General features: G+C 43.1%; 1 protein-coding gene across 1 annotated transcript in view; it reads right to left on the reverse strand.

Annotated features, from left to right (window-relative positions):
* The window catches only part of ptprt (protein tyrosine phosphatase receptor type T), a 331,706-nt gene that overhangs the window by 30,116 nt on the left and 279,582 nt on the right, over positions 1–22,008 (reverse strand). Inside the window, exons 25-27 of the mRNA XM_069679080.1 lie at positions 2,383–2,459; positions 605–641; positions 96–193 (exon numbers count right to left, since the gene is read on the reverse strand). Of these exons, the coding sequence (XP_069535181.1) occupies positions 96–193; positions 605–641; positions 2,383–2,459 (212 nt within the window). The remainder of the gene's footprint in view (positions 1–95; positions 194–604; positions 642–2,382; positions 2,460–22,008) is intronic.

The raw sequence follows: 22,008 nt of genomic DNA on the forward strand, positions 1-22,008 counted from the left end.
TAATTACATCATTACTGATCATTATCACCCATTGAGCATTAACAGGCCTCTTAATCAAACACGCAGACATGCACATTTTGTAATAATAAACTCACCCTGCCCACCTCCACCAGATTGGTGACCATGACGATAGAGGCCGAGTTTTCCTGCCAGACCATCCTCCAAAAATCCCTCACCGTCTCCTGCATGGGCCCTGGACACGCACACACACACACATATTAGAGATACACACAAACAGAGCACATGCACACAGGTGTCTGTACATATAAACACACAATCAATCCGACGCCACGTAAAAGTCTGATAACGCAAACCTACACACACATTAAACATACACACATGACCGGGAAAACACACACACACAATCATGCACTCACACACTATCAATCCCAGATAGTGGTTCGGGGGTTTGAGGTAATGGGGTCTTAAATTTGTCAGGGGGATTTTATACGGCGGTTTAGATTTAGGAGGTTGTGGTAATAGCCTCCCAGACCGAGAGGACGACATTTACCAGGTGGCTGCGACCCACACACACACTTGCATAGAGGCACACATACACCATCATATCAACACAAAAACACACTCATTATGTCAGTTTAATTACCTTGTGTGGCGATGTAATGTCTGGGTCTGTGGTACCCCTGTGAGACAGAGAGAAAGGCAAGCATAAAAACCTTGTTCTTTCCATTTTCTCCATTTTTACCCCCAAACTGTCCTCGTCTTCTCTTATGTTCTGTTTCCTGTCTTTCTTTTTATTCTTTCCTTCTTTATGTAACCTCTTTCACTTCCAACAAGCTGTAAAAACTTTCTTTGTCATCCCATGATGGGTAGAATATTAAAATTAGACTTCAAAATCAACATAAGGACTCACTCACTCACAATTGTTACACCTCCTTCCATCCTTCCCTACCTCCTTTAGCTTCTCCTTATTCCTTTATTATTACATGCAATTTATCCTTCTTCATAATCCCTCCCTATGCATTATGTCTCATTTCTTTCAATTGTAGCTTTCTGTGATCTAACATCTGTCATTTCTACATCCGTTGGCCTGCTTCCCTTGCTCCTTCTTAATCCATATTTCCCATCATTTATCTTCCATTTCTTAGTTTGACATTCCCTTTCTCCGGCTGGAATGACTCCTCACTCTTTCTTCTTTTTTTAAGAATCAATCCTTTCTTCTATGACGTACTGACTTCCTCCTTTCCTGCACCCTCCTTTTAATTTCTCTCTTTTTAATTTGTCCCGTCTCCCTCTGCGGCCCCTCGGTTCCCATCAAAAGCGTGACTCAAGGTCGTTTTCCGAATAAACATCAAATTAAATAATAGAGGGGATGTTAATCTTCCCTCTGCAGGACAGATGAAAAGAGACGACTCTCCAACCAATGATTATCGCCCTCCTGTCCCACACATCCCTTCTCCCCACGAGACACATAACCTTGTAATGATAAAAACATCTATCACTTTCATATTGTCATTAAGCCCATGGTGTGAGTCTGCTGTTATCTTTACTGAGGGGATGTATTGTTTTAGTTTTCCAAATCTCCAAATTCATTAATACTCTTATTAAAACAGACAGCTGTGAGCGAGAGATTACATCGATAAATGAAGCACAACGCCTGGAGGGCAGAAAGGAGAGGAGGAGGAAACAAATGCGTGGGCGGACAGGTGGATGGGGAGGAAATTAGGAGAAGTGAAACAGTGAGAAGGTGAGGGACAGATGAATTAAAGAAGGGATGAGGAAATGAGGAAAAGAACGCCTGAATGGAAGGAGAGGATAATTACTAAAGTCCTGATAATTGTTCTGTTAGTGAAGAAAGGAGAGTCTGATGGCTCTGTTTGTGGTGGAAACCTTGGTTTAAATCCTCCTTTATCATATAGTTTCTGTGTGTTTGTGTGGAGATGCACTGCATCCCATTTAAACAATTTTAGATAAATCAGTGTGTTTGCTTTAATATAGCAGCCAGAGGTATGGACCAGCTGTCTGTTTGACCATATATCAACATAGATTAACAAAGGAAGGGTTTGCACATGCGGCAGCTTATTTAGCATAGTTGAAATTGGGGACACTTTCCATTCTGGCCTCCAATGCACAGTGTAAGTCTTCCCAATGTACACTGTAATTATTTGCACTAACAGTGTGGAAGTATAAAACCAGCGTGCATGCATGCATGTGTCTATGTGTGTAGAATCATCTCTGTAATGTCAGATTAAGACCTCCAAAGAGAGGACAGTCTGCAAAGGACTTTTATAGGGTTAACATTTCTTAGAGATATTGACAGAATTAGGTTTAGGTGGAGTCACTTTATAGTTAAACCATGCTAATATCAAGTCCATCATAAGCATCAAAGAACAAATGTGTGTGTGTGCATGTGTAGACACTCACGTCAATGTAGTTGGCGTTGATGTAGTCGGAGTGGGGGTCTCCGTCCAGCAGCTGCAGGCGGACCCTGGTGTGATCGTCTGTGGGGTCAAATAGCAGAAAAATACAACAGGCCTAAAGTTACATTTACCCACAGATCTGAGCAGCTAACTGACGGGAGGGGGGACCGACCGGAATCCAAAAGTTTACCCATGAAAGAAAAATCATTTCCTAACCGTAACAAGTGTATTTAGTCATCTCAACCGAACCACAACTCAAAATGCTGAATCACAAATAGACCGGAACAACAAAGCGGACTGACAGTTCACGCATCTTTCTATAAAACTTCTGAAGCAAACATAGAGGGGTTGGTTCTGTGTGGTTTGAATCAGCCAATTAAGAATATGTTTTCACTTCATTTGGCCTCGACGTTTCATTTATAGAAATAAACTTTGATTTAAATGATGATTAAAGAAACTCAATTATCATACTTCTTTGTTCTTTAAAAAAATGTTTCCTGAAGATAATTTCTTGCCAGGCAAAAAATGAACCCCAGTGTTGGGGGTAACGTGTTACAAAGTTATTGGTTAGAGTACTCAGATTACTTTTTTGTGTACCCAGAAATTACACCTAAAAAGTAGCAAATGTCACTTTATATTTGCAGTGTGTCCGTAAAGAATGTGTCTGCGTCAGAGGCACAAGGTCGCATCTGTATGAGCATGTAGCATCTAATACGGCTGCAGATGGGTTCATATCATCAGTTGAAATCCCAATGTGTCCAGAAGATCTCCAAAGTAGCTAGTAAAGGAAATGCTGTAACAACCTTTAAATATCACATTATATCTATAAGAAACTCCCATTATCACGACCACAGCTTAATGTCACCAAAACCAAACCGGCTCTCTCCTTCCCCCATCCTATTTGAATGTCAATTATTTTGTTCTGTGCTCTAACAGCCATCCGCAGCATCAGGACTCATATTGGGCTGATTATGTCTAATGGCAGCAGTGATTTTGTTTAGTCGTAACGTGGCAACGGCAGGTAATTGCAGATGAAGCAGACATAATTTACTCTGATTATCTCTATTTTTCTCTCTCTCATCTTTTCCCCCTCTTTCTTGTGTTGATATGCTCCAGTTCATCCTCCTTACTCTCATTTTCGGAGGCATACGACCACTTTTTAATGATACTGCCGCTGCAGAATAATTACTCTGATTCTTTAATATTAAATTTAAGGAGAGAGAATTACGTCAGAAGAAGAGAGGAGGTGGGTGAGAGGAAGATTACATGAAGAAAACAAGATGAGAGTAAAAGAGAAAAAAAACGGCAGCAGAAATTAGCAGGTAAACGTGGGATGAGGAAGAGAGATGATAGCATTTGGAGGAAAAGGATCACCTGTGTTTTTCTTAGAAGTCCCTGAAATGCTCATGCATCCGACTTAACCGATTGATGCAAAGCTTCAGCGGGATGCAGCGCTTACAGCAAGTTCACAGCAAGCTAGCTACAGTTAGCCTGCAAGCTAGTCTGTTAGCTGCAGGGAAGACTCCAACACATCGTCATGTTTCAGCTTTTGAAGAATTTTACCTCCTGAACTTCACTCGGTGTTTTCGAAAGCTAATTGTGCCCTGAAAAGGTGCTTTAATGCAACAACTCCGGGCCTTTGGCTTCACGCTCACACTGCAGCTGAGAAATATCTATATTTCTGAACTGGCAGGATATTTGAACCCACTTTGGATCAAAGCTAATCTGCCTGGAAAACAGAGCTTCTATGTGAGCAGATATACTGTGTGGTCCGTGAGTCATCCTTTCACTTGCAGCCCATTTCCTCTGTGTTTATAGAGCGGGCTTACGGGCAATCATTTTGTCAAGCAGGCATTAACATTATTTTGTTTTTGTGCATATCTTAGAATAGATGTGTGAATTTTCTACTCATGGCTGACACAAAAAGAGGCTTCGAGTGGAGTTAAAATAACCAGCAGAAAATTGTAGATGATTTTACCTTCAACTCGGACGTAAACAAGTAAGACACGCAAGTGTGATCTGGTGTCATTGTGGAGTAAAGCTCTGCATCCAGGAAGCCTCATGTGGGGAAGGTGAAAGACTGCATCAGACCTGCGAGTGCCTTCTTTTGCATCATGTGAAGATGTCTGTACTGTTTGTGTGAGTCAGTCTCTGGCACCTCATTCCTTATGATTGGGTCATGAAGGACATTGGCTGATTCACTTGTTTGGGGTTTGATCTGTTGCCTTATAAATCTCACATGGAAACCTCTTTAAAGATGTGTTGTCTAATCTTATTACAATAATCTAAGAGTAATCCCTCCTCCTAAAGCCGCATCGAGGACTGTAGCCTCTGTATATGGGACGTGCCCCCCTAAACCGCCCCTTCATACGATATTTTATAAAAAGTTTTGCACAATTTTTCATGTTTAATCCTACAAATATCCCAAGCCTTCTCACGCCTGGTCATGGAGTGCAGATGCTTTGTTATGTCTGCATTTGCACGCCTCACACAGGGACCCAGTGTGCCGGCTCAGCGGTTAAGTCGGCAAGGCTATAGTCCTCGATGCGTTAGCCCCGGGTTCAACTCCCGCCCTCTGTCCTTTGCCGCGTGTCATCCCCACTCTCTTGGGGTAGACGGTAGCTCAACCTGTAGGGACATGGCTTGGGAACCGGAGGCCAGTTCAAGGACCAAGTGTGGAATTGGGGCTGGTAGCTGGCGCGGTGCCAGTTCCTTTCCTGGGCTCTGCCGAGGTGTCCTTGAGCAAGGCACCGAATCCGCCACTGCTCATGACATCTCTTCACTAATGCATGTCCACGGAGTCCTGTTTGTGCATGCGTGTATTTCGGGTTTGTGAAGAAATGGAATTTCCCCTCGGGGATAAATAAATCTTTTGTAGCTTCTAATATCGCTGCAGATGACATTGGAGTAAGTTCAAACCCCAGTGTGTCTCATGCACACGCTAAAAACATCCAAAAGATTTCCAAATGATCTCATTGTTATGTAGGTTAAATAGAAATTACAGCACAAGCCTGCAACACTTACACCAGGCCCGTCTCCACAGCCTCACTTTTTCCTGCTCTATATGGAAATGACTTCACTCCACTGGCACTCAATAACATCAGTGAACATACATCATTAATACAGAAGAGCTGCATGTAACACTGAATTATCCTCTTGATTATCATCTCTGGGATCACCTTGAGGAGAATTATTTGTTCAGATTCTATCAGAGTATTTTTCAGAGTCTGGCTGAGCGGCAACAATGATGGCAGCATGACTCCACTCTGCTGGTACAAGATCCTGTCATCAGCTATCAGCTCAGACACACACACACACACGCGCACACACGCGCACGCACTCCCTGCATGTAAAAACAAACACATCAGGGGGCAGTCTGTCAGCCTTTCTCACTTCCTCTTTGTCTCCTTTCCACTACACCTTCGTCATCACCAGTTTTTCTCACTCTCCTTCCCGCCTTCCACGCCTCCCTCACCTTCACCTCCTTCATTTACCTTTTCCCCCACTCTCCTGCCCCATGCCGTCTCGCTCCTTCAGACAGCGGTAATTACGCAGGGCCCGTGTCGGGCTTTCATAACGCGAGAGGCCCAGATATGAGGGTGCAGGGAGGGGCCCTTTCCACTTCTCTCGGCCCAGGGAGGGGAGCTTCTAATTGGGCTAAGATGGCAGGAGGTACTGGCTTGCAGACGCTGCAGACCTGGACACAGGCCACAGGTTTGAAGAGCTGACAGTGTGAGTGTGTGAGATCCAGAGTTGAACATTTTTTTAATTAGCGGAGGTGTGCCTATGTGCGTGGACAAGGAGCACTTTAGGGAAACTTAACTCCTCCCGCGACCTTTCTTTGGTTTGCACACTACAACACTGATTTGCATTGCCCAGATTAAACAACTTCGCATTGTCTTTGTCTGTAATTGTGCTGCACGAAAACTGTCTTTGCTTTCGGTCTGAACACACCTTTAGATCTGGATCTGGATATAGATATGGCCTTGTTATGTGCACTCAGGCTCATGTTGGCATCTGCAGCACTGGAGCAACAACAAAGTCATCAGAAGCTGTGATGTCCAAGGGCAAAGGGTCACTCTTCCATTACTCATTAATGAGCTCCCCTCCTCTGCCGAGTCTCCCTCTCCTCATAACCCTGCGCCTCCTCCCTCCTCTCCCCTGTCCTGCCTTCTCCTCTCCTCTCTGATTTTTGCTTCATCCCATTTTCTCTCTCTCTCCGTCTCATCTTTCTTCTCTCCTCTGCTCTCCAAAGTCTTGTCATTATCCCTGCAGACAGTGTGAAAGTTTTTGTTGGGGAGAACTTGTTAACTTGAGAGGTCCAGAAAGGGCCAAAATAAAATAGTCTTGTGTGTTTTTATCTTGCAGGGATTTGCTGGGGCAGCCGAATGCAGCAGAAAGCTGTAATTTAGAGACATCAGATCAGATTGTATGTGCTGGCAGCCGCCTGCATACAGCCGCCGCACACAAATAGAATGAGAAGGAGCCACCGGAGCCTAATGACTGCTGTCTCAGTGCAAACAGCAAACAGGAGCAGCTCTTTAAAATCAGAGGTCATGACGAGGTTTTATTTCACAAATCGCCGAAAACAAGAGCCAGATAATGTACGGAAAGATCTTAATTAGAGCAGGAGGTAATCTGTGGCGTCATTATGCTCCACTTCCGTGAATATACGACCTTTTTATTGCTTTATAAGGACGCTGTCTACCCCGGATTGTTCTCGCTTGCTGAGGCAAAAAGACATTTAAGAAGAACTAAATGAGGGTTATATAACGTTGAAATCCTCCGCTGAAAACGCTACTAATGAAATTCTTCTACCCTGATTGGCCCGGCTCGGATCATATTTGGAAATTTAAATGATCTCTGACCTTTACTGAGCCATGTATTAATGTATCAGAGACCAGAGAGGCTTTTTATTCTGGCACAAATCTGAGTCTGCTTTCTCAACCTTTCTTTTTTGTAACCTCCCATGAGGGATTTGGGAATTTCATTTTCCTTCCTACGAAGGGGACACTTGGTTTGGGTAAAGACACAACTACATTCATAACTGCATAAAGATTCTAGTAGTTAAATTACTTTCTTGCCAACATCTTTTGTGCTGGGAACTTTATATTACACCCAAAAATGTCCTTGCTCTGGAGGTTGTCCAGGGACCTCAGGGTGTGCCTTTTGGTGCTGAACATTTCTGAACGGTGGAGTACGGGTGAGACTTTTTCAAGCATCAGCAGGATCATTTCTGACTAATCTTCTTTGCTCTTTAAACCTCAGCGGAAACACAAACATCATTGGGGTGGGGGAACCCTTGAAAAGCTTTAGTTTATTGAAACACTGGTGTAACATCTTCAGTGATGAACACAGGGTTGTGGGGTGTTTCAGGTCTTTGATCATCAAACACCCTCACCTGGGCGACCCAGCTGGGGGTGCAGTACTCGGCTTGTGTCCATGTAGCTCGCTGCGCCACGGTGCGCCCCCCTTGATCCACAGCCACCTTGAAGCCTTTTCTGTGACTTCTGTGATGTTCCTTGTGGCTCGTCTCTCCTGCAACCCTTTGATGCCCAACAGACTGACAATAGACTTAGTAGTTTTAGCCAGACTATATGTAACTCTAGCGTAGCTTCTCTGTGCTTTAACGTCTTCCAGTGTGAAGTCATCGCTAGCTTAAAGCGCTCTGATGTCGAGTACCTTTCCCAATTTGTTATGAAAGATGAGAAGAAAATGTCAAGTGAAACTCAAACACATCCTTAAAATAAAAAGCAGATTAACAGAGCCACGTCCTGATTTGGGACCGTGGTAGCTGGGCCGTGATATCTGAGCGTCTGAAGGCTTTGTGTTTAAAGAGCGCTGGACAAAGTAATTGCTGGGTCAGTGATGTTGAACAAAAACCTAACCCTCCTGCTGAACTGATCTGCTCATCTGAGCTGTGAGGCAGTGATAACCTCTTCTTAAAGCCTCTTTTATATCCCATCGACACTCCAGCCGCCTGAGAAGTGTAGCAAAGCTGTCTGAGTGAGAGAGAAGAATTAAATGCTTCAATATGCCCATTAGCTTTTATTTTATAATGCTGCAGAGAGACCGAGAAGATAATGCAGTATCGTGCAGTGGCACTAATGCAGACTAGATGCATGATGGGAGATTTCTGCTACTTAGCACTGTATCTCACACCCCCCTCTATATACTTTTATATCCTGAGATGATGATGGAGGTTTTGGGATCTTCAACGTTCAGCGATCCAGGAGGGGAAGCACAATGTTGCTGCTTTCATTGCGTGTGTTAAAAAACCCTTTAACCCCAGAGGCAACTCTTTGAGCTTCGCTACACTGGAAGAGGAACACTGGAGTCTGTTTGAACTCTGAACGCTGTTTTAGTTTTTGAGATATTCTTATTTTTTATGAGCAGATGACAGAATACGTTTTGACAGCTTCATCTGCTGCAGAAATCAGTGTTGGGACCAAGTCATCTTTGCTCAAGTCTCGAGTCATTTTTTCTTGGGCAAGTCAAGTCGAGTCGAGTCCTTAGTTAAGGCGAGTCAAGTCATAAGTCAAGTTACTTTTTTTCCACCCTAGATCCAGCACTCACCTGTAGTATCCGGTCTTTATAAAGAGAAAAGTCAAGGTATTAGTAGCCCGTCTATTAATGATATTATTGGCCAATTTATATAACCTGTTCAAAAATTATGACAATGAATTGTATCTGTATGATCTTGGCACAGACGCAGCCATGATGATGGTCTGCTCTGAGACTGTATTGAGTAGTAACGAGTACGACTGATGAGGCTTCTCTTTGGGGAAAAAACATCAGGTAGCGGGGGGCTTTGATGTTGCATGTTGCCATAACGAGGAGTTTGACTGACAGCCAGTCATCCAATCATGGCAATCACATACCAGGGAGCTCTTTGAGTCATCCAATCATGATTCCCAGTTTGCGCTCGATAGTTGGACAGAAACTTGACAACACATCATCCGTGTCATCATGCCTCAAGTCAAGTCGAGTCTCAAGTCGTACATTTTTTGTCAAGTCAAGTCACAAATCATCAAAACAGTTACTCGAGTCGACTCGAGTCTAAGTCACCAAGTCTCAAGTCCACATCTCTGGCAGAAAAACACTGCATACGCAGGTAGTTTTTCCTTATTGTGTTGTCATTTCTCAGAGTTTTTTCAGCTACTTCTTACCCCTAAATTCTGTACAATGCTGGAGCTTTAACGGTTTTTTTGCAAAAATGACCTCAAGCTGCCATATCGTGGTCGTCCCTGCCACCCTCGTGTTTTAACCATGTTTTAGTCATAACATAATTAAAAGAATGTAGAGACGAGAGACTGGTGACGTCAAAAGGTCTTTCAGACGGGGGGTCAATTGACCCGCCTTGTCATTCATTTTCAATGAGAGGCGAGCGGGCAGGAGGGGAGGCGCAGGCGACAAGCGGGCGCGACTCTGTGAAATTGTTGCGCTGTAGTAATCGGAAAAACAATGGATGAAAGACTGATCCTTGCTGTGTGTGAGTTCCCGTAAACCACTTTTTAAACAGTTACAGGGACATAAACAGGAGGGCCTTTGCCTAGCTGAGCATCAGCACAAGACTGGATGTTTCAGGTAATGTATCGTCAGGCTATATGTTGAGTTAGCTGTAAAGAAAATACAGTTGTACCGGCAGGGATACAGTTGTGCGCAGAAGACATTTCCGAGGTTACCTCATGTAGAGCGCCTGGCGTTTACTTGCGGAGCGCTTGTGTGCCTGTTTATTCACATGAGGAGCGCAGTGAGACCCCGCAATCCGAGCGGGTATGCAGGTGGAGTGTCAACCCCTGTCTGAAAAGACCTTTAGCTTTCAGATGCAAAAAGAAAAAGGCTCTAGCTATTGTAGTTTTTACTTTAGGTGCATTTCAACAGGACAGCGTTACACAAACTGACCTTCTGGCCACCTGCAGGAAGTCTGCTTTCAAAGGGTTAAGCTCAAGAAATCACAGAAAACATGTTTCTGTACATAAGAAACATAAAGATTCAACACACAATCCAGCACTTCTGCATGCCAATCACTCGCTTCACTGCCATAAACAGGCACAACTCTGGTGAAAGCCCCCAACAGATGGAGCTTTAGAAGAAAAAGAAAAAAAAACGCTCACAGTAGCAAGTTGAAACTGCTGAACAAGATGTTTTACTCTTCTATCCTCTCCTTCCCTCTCATCTCTCCCTCCTCTCCCTCCTCCTCCTCCTGCTCCTCTCGCCTCCTTTTTCAGTAGCCACTAAGCAGGGATTGTGTCTGTCACAGATATACTTAATCAGTTAACTCCCCATGGAGCTCAACTCACTCACGGCACACACTCCGCTGTCAGCACGGCTCAAGGCATTAGGGAATTTAATAGCATGTGTGATTGAGTGTAAGTGTGTGCGTGTGAGAGACGGAGGCGTGTAAGTGTGTTAAACTTTCTTCCCCATTTGCTCGTATGTTCTGGAACATCTTCGGGAAGTGCGTTCAAAGGTTTCCTTTTTTAAGAGAAGTATTTCTGTAGCGTTTGAATGTTCAACTGATGTGTGTGTAACATCGACAGCATGTGTGTGTATGTGTGTGTGTGTGTTGGAGGGTATTATAGTGTGTAATAGCCTATTAAGACCAGAGCTCCCCGCAGCTGATGTGTCAAACATCTCCGAATGTTGTCGAGCTTCGCACACACTCATACACACAAACACACACCTCAAGATGCTGTTTCCAGCTGTTTGAAGGCTGTCAGGAGGAGAAGAGAGGGAGAAGAAAGAGCGGCAGCATCTTTACTCTTTAAAGTTACACAGCAGAGCTAAATCAGTGGAGCACAACACCAAACTGTAGTCGGATTTACTGAAGATATATAAATGTGAGCATTTAAAAAGAGTCGAATGTTTGTCCGGGAGAGAGAGCAGAGAACAGCATCTTGATTTTAGCTGGGTCTAAAATCACTCCTAACTCATGGTTTGGTGAGGTCACCATATTTAAGTGTTTAATGCCAATTATTTTACCCTTCTGAGCACAAGAAACACTAGATACCATCATGCATTGCACAGAAAGAAAAAAAAAAAGAAGCAGAGATATTGCCCCGAGTTGTGTCATTTTGTGGATGAGGTCACAACTTATGACATCACTATTAACCCTTTAGGCGTTGGTGGTCGGCCAAACAGGTGATAAATATAAAGACAGTCATTTGATTTGTATCATTTCTATGCCCCAAAATCCATTAAAAGCCAAATTGACCTTTGACCCCAAAAATATACTTGGTGTGAATGCTGAGTTGACAATGTTGGACAAGCCTTGAAAAATCTTTGAGAAAGTGTGTAAACATCTGTCGTGTGTTTTTCTTTGTCAACCGACCTCCAGCTGAACTCAAATGTTGCCGTGGTGATGGTAACTTAGTAACGGCTGTTTGACTCCTGGATGGGACAGTTGATTTCATTGAGTTTTCAGGAGATTAGAGTTCAGAGGTTAGAGTTTAATCATTATCCTGTCAGTTTCCTCATTGTTGTAAATGATTACTAGGACTGCAAAAGTAAACTGCAGTATTTTTGATTTCTTTCAACTTTTATTTTGTGATTTAGGTGGAACAAAGTTGCAATTTACTTTGTATTTAACTGTTTTTAACATCTACTTCTAATGTGTTTTCTCTTGGGACGTGGAATGGGTCGTCAGCTAATTGACCCTTTGCCAAGCCCCTCCCTTGAACGGCCAATGTCCAATCCTACCTTAGCAACTGTAACTAGGCACGGGAGGCCTGCCAAGCTTTCAGATGTGTGGAAGACCGCACTCGCAGCTTAATCCATCGAATATCAACAAAAACTCCTTTGTTTATGCTCAAAGTTAAGACGCTAACTATCTTGACTAGGTTAGCATGTTAGCAAACAAAGACAGTTGAACATTAATTATAACTTAATCCAGATCCAGTGTTTGGATCAAGCCCACGATATACGAGCAATATCCTGACGCGCTTTAAGGATATAACAGGATAAGCTCTGTGGTGCAACTCCTCTTGTGGGCAAAACACTGAACCCAAAGGAATATCCATCGGTGTGTGAGAGTGTGAGTGAAGGGGATGAATGGAATTTAGGTTAAAGAGCTGCGAGTCCATACACTGTCTACCTTTTGATTTGTGGCATGTTTGATGACATATTCTAACATATAATACTGTATACATATTAAAGATTCCCACTGACACATGCTATTCTGTCAGAGCAAATACATCCTGTTAGCTCGTCTTACATTAAGTCATCTTCTCTCTTACTGACCAACTGACACTCCCTCTTCTCATTACTTCTGCTATCTGCATTAAAGTGGTGGTTTGCTGGCTCTAACTGAGCTCCTCTGTGTCATCTTTGAGTATAAAATGCAGGAATATGAAAACTGTCACAACAGCCGTCTGATGAAGCAATTTACTGCCTTGTTACAGCGGGAGTTCAAGGAAACGTGTGTTCTGGATGGGCAGCTGAACACAAGTTAAAATCCTTCTTCGACGGGTATCTAGGACAGCAGCGTATCTCATTTATTCTGATTAATTCATCAACAATCAATTATCTCACACTGTTACTGATCACAGCTCGTCATTACACCAGCCATCACAGAAGATCCAATCGTCACCCCCCTGAAGTTTTATAAAGATGAAATATAATTATTTTCCCTCCTCTTCCGTCTAATTAAAAAATGTAATCATTGTTAAAATCACGTCTTACCCTCCACCTCCCGACGCACCTGAGAGTCAGAAATCAGCCTAAAATATATCTGCATGTATTGTTGTAACTGTGTCGTTGTTCCCCCCCCGCCACGGCTTCCAAAGAGGAACAATGATTAACAGCAATCAGCATCAGCAGTATCAATAATAATGCTGGTGTTAAAAATCAGCCTCATTATCTCCATTATCTGTGAGCCCCCCCACCGGGAGCTGCAACAGAAACCGCTTCACCGGCTGGTGGAGGCGGCGGGCAAACGTAATCAGTCTTTTCTGTCTTTGTCTTCATTTTTGTTTTGGTTATTTTTTACATGCTGATGTAATTATCATTCAACATAAGAGGTGAAAAATGGAGGTCTAATCAGTGATGGGAGGTACCGCCACTTATGAACAATCAATAAGTTTAGAAGCAAATCAAAACCCCTGACCGAAAACAAAGTGTTAGACAATATTATATTTGACTTTTGTTGTACGTGTAGAAGCAGAACAAGGGTCAAGCAAGAGCTCCAAACTCTCTCTCTCTCTCTCTCTCTCTCTTATCAAATAAAGTAAAACTTAATATAATAATTCACTTCTTTTCAATAGTGTATATTCCAAATTTGTTGAGTTCGAGAAAGACATTTTCCAATTACATAATCACAACTTCCTGTGCACAAAGCTAGGTCCAGCAAATCCACACAGGCGGGATCTAAAATCATGCGGACACCCTTCAAGAAGAGTTGACTTTAAGGGGGTTTTGGCCCTATGCTTCAAAATAAGATAATCTAGGGACCCTTTTAACAGCGCCTGCAGGGCTCCATGGTCCAGTTAGCTAAACAAATTTGCAACGCCTGCTTATAGCTCCTGTGAGGAACTCTCGATTTGTGCTGATTTTGGTGCCCCCTGTGGACAAAGCCGTACCTCTTATCTCTTTGCTGATTTTGTCCTGTACATGCTTAAGTGGTGTTTAACAAAATACCTCATCCTGCTTTCTTTCACAGTCATATGTATCAGTCACTTTAAATTTGTGCATTGGAAATGTAAACGAAAGCAGCGGGCAGCTAATTGCTTTGTCTGACACCTCCCCCCCCGCCAGCAGTTTCAGGCATTAAAAATAACTGAATTGAATGAATCAATTTTGTTGCTGATGGTCTGGTTTGCTTTTGTAGCTCATATAGAGTCATCAGAATACATTTCAGTCTGTTTCATAACCAGACAAACTCCTCACAGGAGCTTTAAACCTTTAAAATAAGGCTCCCAAGAAACATTTCACATGTTTGACTTTTAGGTTAGCAACAATACTAAACACGAGGGTTACGGTGTTAAAGGGTCACATTATGGTCTTGTTCATGAATAAGAGGCCTAGGCAGGTGTGTCCCCGGGAAGAACAAGGGGCCGCGATAGGCCATTGAAGTGTCGATCAATTTGTCTTGTACGTAGGCCAAAGTCTAGAGGCCAAACATTTACAGAATGCCCATTGTAGATAAAACAATTGGGGCTGTTTTGAAGGTTAGGCACGCTGACCAGGCTAAAGGTTTTGACCTGTTTGGAGCGACAACAGGCTGCAAATCTCTAAAATATATATTAAAATATATCTTTTGATAGTTTCTGTTCATGATTTGTTACTTTTAAATAATGCAAATATCTCTATAATACTGTGTCACCACTTTCACATAACGGTTAATGTTTGGAAACAAAACAAGTTTAGCTCGACACTTTTTTGATCTTACTTTACAGAAACATCTGGGTTTTTTTTGAGTAAATTACAAAATGCATTTGCAAATTTTTCGCCACAAAAAAGAAAAAAAACATAATTTAACATTCACAAATTAGAATATCCCTCTTACTGTAGGTCTGCAGGTGGTTTAATGTTGCTGCAGAGCTGAAACGCTTTAAGCAATCAAGCTCAAACTAGACTGCTGTGATCTGCACAAGCCTCAGTGTGTGTGTAGACTGCAGGTGGAGGACTCCTTTCTCTCTGTATTTGTATGTGATACCGTGTGCAAGCAGTGTGTTTATTTGTACATCTGTGTGTGTGTGTGTGTGTGTGTGTGTGTGTGTGTGTGACAGCTTGGGGGATGCTAATATTTGTTGTGGTTCTTTGGTCAAACACTTCAGAGGAGTTGTTGGCGCTCTGACTTCAGAGCAGCTCGGCAGAGACGTGTGGAGAATGAGCGCCAGAGAGGATAAGAGAGGATGGGAGTCAGCTGCCTATGAAGCTAACGCACGCGCTCGCACACACACACACACACTGTCAGAGACGTACACAAAAACACACACGGTTGTGCTTGTTTTCAAAACCTTCTTTGCTGCTTTGTTTGTTTCACAGACAAACACGAACACACTCAGAGAAACAAGATGCCCTCACCCCTTCTCTCTCTCGGACACACACACACACACACACACACACACACACACACACAACCCTAAACATAACCTCTGCTGTAATGAGAAGCAACATGATGCAAGAGCGGACACTGATTATGCCAGCGATGCTTGGAGGTGTAACACCGAGAGAAAGGTGTGTGTGTGTGTGTGTGTGTGTAATGTTTCTCATTCACCTGAACACTGTTACACATTAGTGAATGGAAAGGTGGGCTTACAGGTGAGTTTGTGCATGTGTAGGAGGGAGGGAGAGAGCGAGAGGGAGAGGTGATGGAGAGGACAGACAACAAAGGAGAAGGAGTAAGGGGAGGTCAAAGACGTGAGGAGGGGGAAATGATGAAAAGAGCAGGGGAAGGAGAGGGAGAGGGACAGATGCGAGGAAATGTGGTGAATAGATGAAGCTCAGAAAGGAAGTAAGAGAAAGAGAGAGAGAGGAGACATCAGTTCTGTTTTTCACACATGATAGCGCATCGATGATCAAAACTGTCACCCCCCACTAAGAGATTTTTAGTTTGCCTCAGGGCAGCGCTGTGCTCTGAGGGCAGTGAAACACCCAGGAAGATGTGAGACTTTCAGAGCATTTATTTAGTCTCATAAATTAGAAATAAACTTGCTTTATAAAGTTTTTCTTTGTAACATTTCTACCGTGCAGCGAGCACAATTTAAGGTTTGTTTACCCGGTAATAATATGCAATCATCTCAAATTGTACTTGAACAATATGCTGGAACACAATGACTAGGACTTTGCTTCCCGTCACTAATAATCTGAACAAAAACGATACAAAACGCATTAAAGGAGGGCTTATTTCCAGGGACGTTTGAGGTATTTTTCTGGGAGGGGGAGCTGTGTAAAATGCATCAACCTGCTGCAATTTGAGAGCGAAATTAATAGCCTAGATGTATGAAGAACGTTGTGCTCTTTTAAACAATTGAAATCATCCGACAAATAGCCTTAACTGTTCACACTTTGGCTGCCCGATCGGCTGTCTGCACACGCACATCTCACACTCGACAAGTCTATTATGCCTTTTGCCTGCAAATGAGCTGTCATGCGTGAGCATGGTTTATGTAACTCAAATGCAGCATTGCACTTTTCACCTGTTGGCAAATATACTTTCACTCCCATTAAAGGCATATAAAAAGAATATATTCTATGAAAAACAAATGTAGGCAACAATCAGCCTACCGAACCAGGATAACTGCGACTGCCCCCGTCGCTGTCGGCCGACTGGCACAGACCTGGGAGGTGCGGGTGCCGGTGTCAACTTGTCAGCTGAGGTTTCTGTTTCTCTCTCTCTCTCTCTCTGGCGCTCAGCTGGTTAAGAGGGAGGTTTAGAAAATCAAAAATAGATACATCGTCTATGCCCATTTCTAATGTTTTCTCTGAGAAAAATGGCTGTGCGATTCTAATTTAATACACTTTTGTCAAACTAAGTGGATACATCCTCATGGCCTGCTAGCTGTTTGTTGTGTACACAGGAAGGGCTATAAGTGGGGAACAAAGTGGGTTGACCTCTTGCCTTTGTTGGCTTCTCTTCTGAGGAACAGAGCTATACCATGATAGCTACATAAAATATAAATTGCCTCCCATATTGAGGCTAGCTTGCTATTGGTTTCACTTGTTGTTAGTCAACTGCTAGAGTCATTTTTCATTTGTTACGCCCCACCCTACGGCGGCGCGTTAAACACCTTAAAACACTTAAATATATTGAAGGGTATTTAAACAACCAAATCGTTAACTGAAGAGCAACAGAGTCAACAAAATACAACAAGACAAAATCCCAGCTGACAGGCAGAGCTACAGCGGTCCCCACTCCACAGACCTCTCTTCAGATCTCATGTCTGGGGATTTTAAGTATCTACGACCAGGTGAGCCTCGTTCAGCAATCACCTGGGAAGAGCTGGGAAGGCACAACAGAAGGGGACAAGGGACAAACAGACGAAACAAAATGTTTGAATGAGCCCTGAGCGAATGTGAGACGATGTGGGAAACGTCTTAATTTGAGTTCTAGCTCCACACGTGTTTTATTCTGATGCAAACAAAACCGAACATGCGAGAGTATCTTTCAACAAGAGTCAGATGAGTTTCTCTCCTCTCGAGCCGCACAGACGGAATAACACAGTCTGAAGGCACCATGCTGTTTATTTAATATAGCAGTCACAAACAGTCTGTCTGACGTGTTCGGCAGTAATGATCATTGATTTCTTCACACCGCTTCTATTTTTCCATCCCTGTGGATTCTGCACATTAAACCTCGGACAAATCAAAGATGTTCTTCATTGAATAGAACTTATTTCTCTCAGACAATCAGTCTATCGTTTTAATGTCTGTGAGTCATTTAACTCCGGAGGATTCTGATTCCCTTCAGCCCTCTGAGCTGCTGCCAAAAACAATGTGCGTCCCAAATATAGATGAACCCTCTTTTCTAACACATGCTGCAGCAAAGATTGCTGCAATTTGCTCGCCCCGAGAGGAGGTGATTCAGAACTTAAAAACTTATAGGCTGCAAGAAATAACTTCTGCCCTATAAAACTTATATTAGCTCTTTACTGCGAACCTCTGCACACAGTTCTGCTCAGTCAGGGACCGGAGATGAAAGATGTACTGTGGGTCTTTTTATGAACATATTGTATGAACATGTCTACTGAGATTCCCAGTTAGTTCACAGGGTCAGTGAACAAAGAAAACAGTAAGGTTTAACAGTAAGGACAGTTGCAAACTGTTAGCATTAGAAAAACATACACCTGGCTTGAGCTTAAACTCATGTTAAGACATTTTTAAGGGAAACATTTACAGATTTCAAAGTACATTGTGCTAACGATGAACATCTGCACACCTGTATATAAAGCTGGCCAACGTGTCTCCACATCTTCTCATTGTACCACAATGAAGCTAAACCCCCCGGAGCGGGCGCTGCCATCTCACGCATTTGTATCCAGAGTGTGTGCAGTAGAGATCGGCTGGTGGAGCCGCAGTATCGACGTCCTGCCCCTTCCTCTACCCAATACATGTTGGAGCCCTCAGGTGGGCTCAGTCTGCAGCAGAACAGCTTCTTGTGTAGATATTCACGCTAATGGAAAGTTCACTGACTGTACTGTTAGTGTTAGTTACGTCTCCTATCGCCATTCCTCCTCTACTCTGCTACTCGGGAACAGAACGCTGCAGGAGCCCGATTTGTCAACAGAGCTGTCAATCATGAGGCCACACCCCCTTTTTATAGCATCAAATAACTAATTAAAAGTAAACTTGTCAGAAAAATGAACACTTGGACGTAAATCGGCATGATAAGAACTAACGCTTAAAAAAAAAAAAAAACACTAGTTGTTTGAACTAATAAAAAGTTAGTGTCCAGGTTGCCTTAAAAGTTTAAGTTGACTCAACTTGAGAAAATTAGCTAAGATAATAATGTATCACCTAGTTAAATTAACTTGTTATAATTTAGTTTACTGAATTTGTAACTACAATGCAGTTGTTTTGTCATCACTGTCTTTCCAATTCGCTTATGGCCACACCAGGGTGCGAACCAGTAACCTTCTAGCTGTGAGGCAACGGCACTAAGCACTACACTATGGAGCCACTTCAGATTATATCAGCTTCATTTATATTTAGGTAACTTTGTTGTTAGGTTAATCCTTTTGACTCACATTCTTAGTTTCAACTGAATCATTTTTGTAAGTTGGAAAATGTTACTTTAATTGAGATGACATAAACACAAAATATTAAGTTAACACAACATTTAAACTATGACTAATTGTTTTTACAGTGTATAATGACAGAAACCATGTATAAGAAAAATTTATTTGACATGTATTTTGATTTTATAGTTTGACTCATGTCCCATCTGTTAACATGGAGGAGGCGGGCTTTATGACCTATACTGCAGCCAGTCAGCAGGGGGCGACAGAGAGGGTTTGGCTTCACTTTTAATGAGCTGTCATGTCGGCCATCTTTTTAATACAGTCTTTCCTGCCAAATCCTTTTCCACGACAGTGACAGCTACCTGCAAGCTAACTCGCGCAATAGCACAAAAATATGAATAAACTTAAACAAATATGTTGTCATGAAAACCAGCAAACACAAACATACACAAAAACACTTCAACACATCACCTCTTCTCACCTTAAATCAGCTTGAACACACACACACACACACACACACACACACACACACAGATTTATACACAAGCACACGTATCCCCTCTCTGCACATATGTAAATTCTCGTCAATAAATTTTATTTATTTTGAAGGCATGCTTCTGTTGAATTATAAATGACCATATGGGAAGGTTGTTGTATGAAGTGAGGGCTGAGAAGGAGAGGGGGAAGAAAGGAGAGAAAGGAGCAGAGAGGAGAGGAAGGGAAGAAGGAGAGGGAGGAGGAAATAGAAGCAGACAGATGCCTGTAATGAGGAAACACTGTGGCGCTTTGCCTCAACCCAAATACTGTCAGAAGTAATCAGACTGGATGAATGGAAGGATGGAGAGGAGAGGGAGGAGTAAGTGGGGGAAAAGGCAGGAGAACAGCGTAGAGGAGGAGGGAAAGGAAGCAAAAGAAAGTTATAATGAGGAGCAAGAAGGTGAGGAACGCGGGAGAAAGGGGAGAAAAAAATAAGATTGCACATGACATAAAGGTGAAGAGGTGAAAATGGGTTGGAAAGAAAGAAATGAGAAGGGAGGGGAAGTAAAAGTGCAGAGAGGGAAGCAAACATGATAAAGAGGACGAGAGGAGATGGGAGGACAGGAGGCTGCTAGATTAACATTTATTCAGTGTGCTGAAGGGATTTCAAACATGGCATCCACCGTTTGTGTTTGGCAGATGGCCGGAGGACGAGCGTGTTAACACTTCAACTCCAATCAGCCCTTTCCAAACTGCAGCAGAGAGAGCGAGAGAGGGAGGCGACGTGGAAAGTGTGTGTTGCTGTGTGTGTGTGTTTGCTAGAAAGAGAAAGATGAGTTTGAAGTCGCAGAAAGGCCTCGCAGGGATAGAAAAGATCAGCACGGCAGCCTCTGAGGGGATTCTGACGCCCCAGATCTTTGGTGTCTCGCAAAGCCTGGACACAAATTTAGCTCCCGCGCTGTGATCTGCGGAGGATCGATGAGCATTTGCCTGGGTTAGAGATGCTGTCGCTCCAACACCGACTTTAACCAGTAAACATTTGATCTAAATCGTTTCTGTGAGATTCACACATGAACCCTTCTTGCTGCCGCCTATGTATCTATAATTGTTTCTTTTTAGGGATGGATTTTCAGAACATCAAAGTGGTTCTTAACTAAAGCCGCTTTCCGACTGGTTAAAAAACCCGCTAACACCCGGCTTTTTTGCTTAATGGGAAAGGCTAATGTACAATCATTTGGGCATTCAGACCCGGGTCAAATGACTCTGCAGTAGACCCGGGTAATTATCGCCTTGGCTCCAATCGGCATCGATGGGAACACAAAGCCCGTGTCGACACGCCAATCTCCGCCCCCTTTCCGGCACGATGCTAAGCTCCATCGGTAACTCCTGCGACTCCTTGTCATCTCGGCTACAAATTCCGCCCGTCTCCGTCCGAGCAGCGCTCGAACATCGTTCCAAATTTTTAGGCACTGAGTTTGATAAACAGACTCAATGAGTAATAGATTCAATAAAGACCTAACCACCCTAACATCTTCACTGTTTACTAACCCTGTTAGCGCATTTGTGACGTCAGACGGTGGCGCAGCAGAATACAGACCACAGGAGTATACTTCACTGGCAATGGGAACAGAGACAATCGGCATTTATAAGCGGGCCTTCCCGGGTCTGAAAAACCAGCGTCAACACGCTAATTGTGGTTGGAAAAGGGTATAAGAGTAAAGATTAATGATGGGGGGAGGGGAACATGATGCTATATGAAAAACTATACAGGGTGTGAGGCCGTTTGTAAAAGCTCCACAACAGAAAGAAAATCCACTGTTTCAAAAGGGGAATTAAAGTTCAACAAGAGAAGAGAAAAAAAAGACTCTTTTACCCATATTTAAAGTTTCAGCAGCGGTCGGCCCGCCTGTCTCACCACATTTTCTTCTCCTAATAAAGACAGCGCACAAAGTCGTTCCCCCGGGGACCTTTTAAAACATTTTCTCAAGAAAATGAGCCTTTGTACAATCACAGCAAGCAAGATGGACAGTTTCCATTACCAGGCTCTTGTAATTAAAGGATTTGTACTAATAGCAAATTTATCATAATTCCTGTTGGCTATCAAATCCTTGACAGGCTATTTCATTTCAGCCAGTGTTTCATTTAAAAGCCTTCAGGTTAGTGCAGTGTCTCCGCTCCGACATCTAAACCCTCGTAATGAGACGTGTGCACACGCCAGATCCGTGCATGCAAACACACACGCACACATGAATGCAAATTATAAGCACACTGGAGCAATCTTCTGGGTCATTCTGGTGTGTGCACGAGGGTCTAACGATGAAGATGCACACGCAAATACTCAAACGAACACCTAAACCAGTCAACAACACTTCAACCAAACATGGAGCAGAAGGCCTCAAGTAGCTTTGTAAGAGATGACAAGCACACACACACACACACACACACACGTCATCTACAGAACATACAATCAA

Source organism: Semicossyphus pulcher, unplaced genomic scaffold (genome assembly GCF_022749685.1).
Source record: "Semicossyphus pulcher isolate SPU_LCO1_2020_fin unplaced genomic scaffold, fSemPul1.0.p SCAF_3, whole genome shotgun sequence".
Lineage (NCBI taxonomy): Eukaryota > Metazoa > Chordata > Actinopteri > Labriformes > Labridae > Semicossyphus > Semicossyphus pulcher.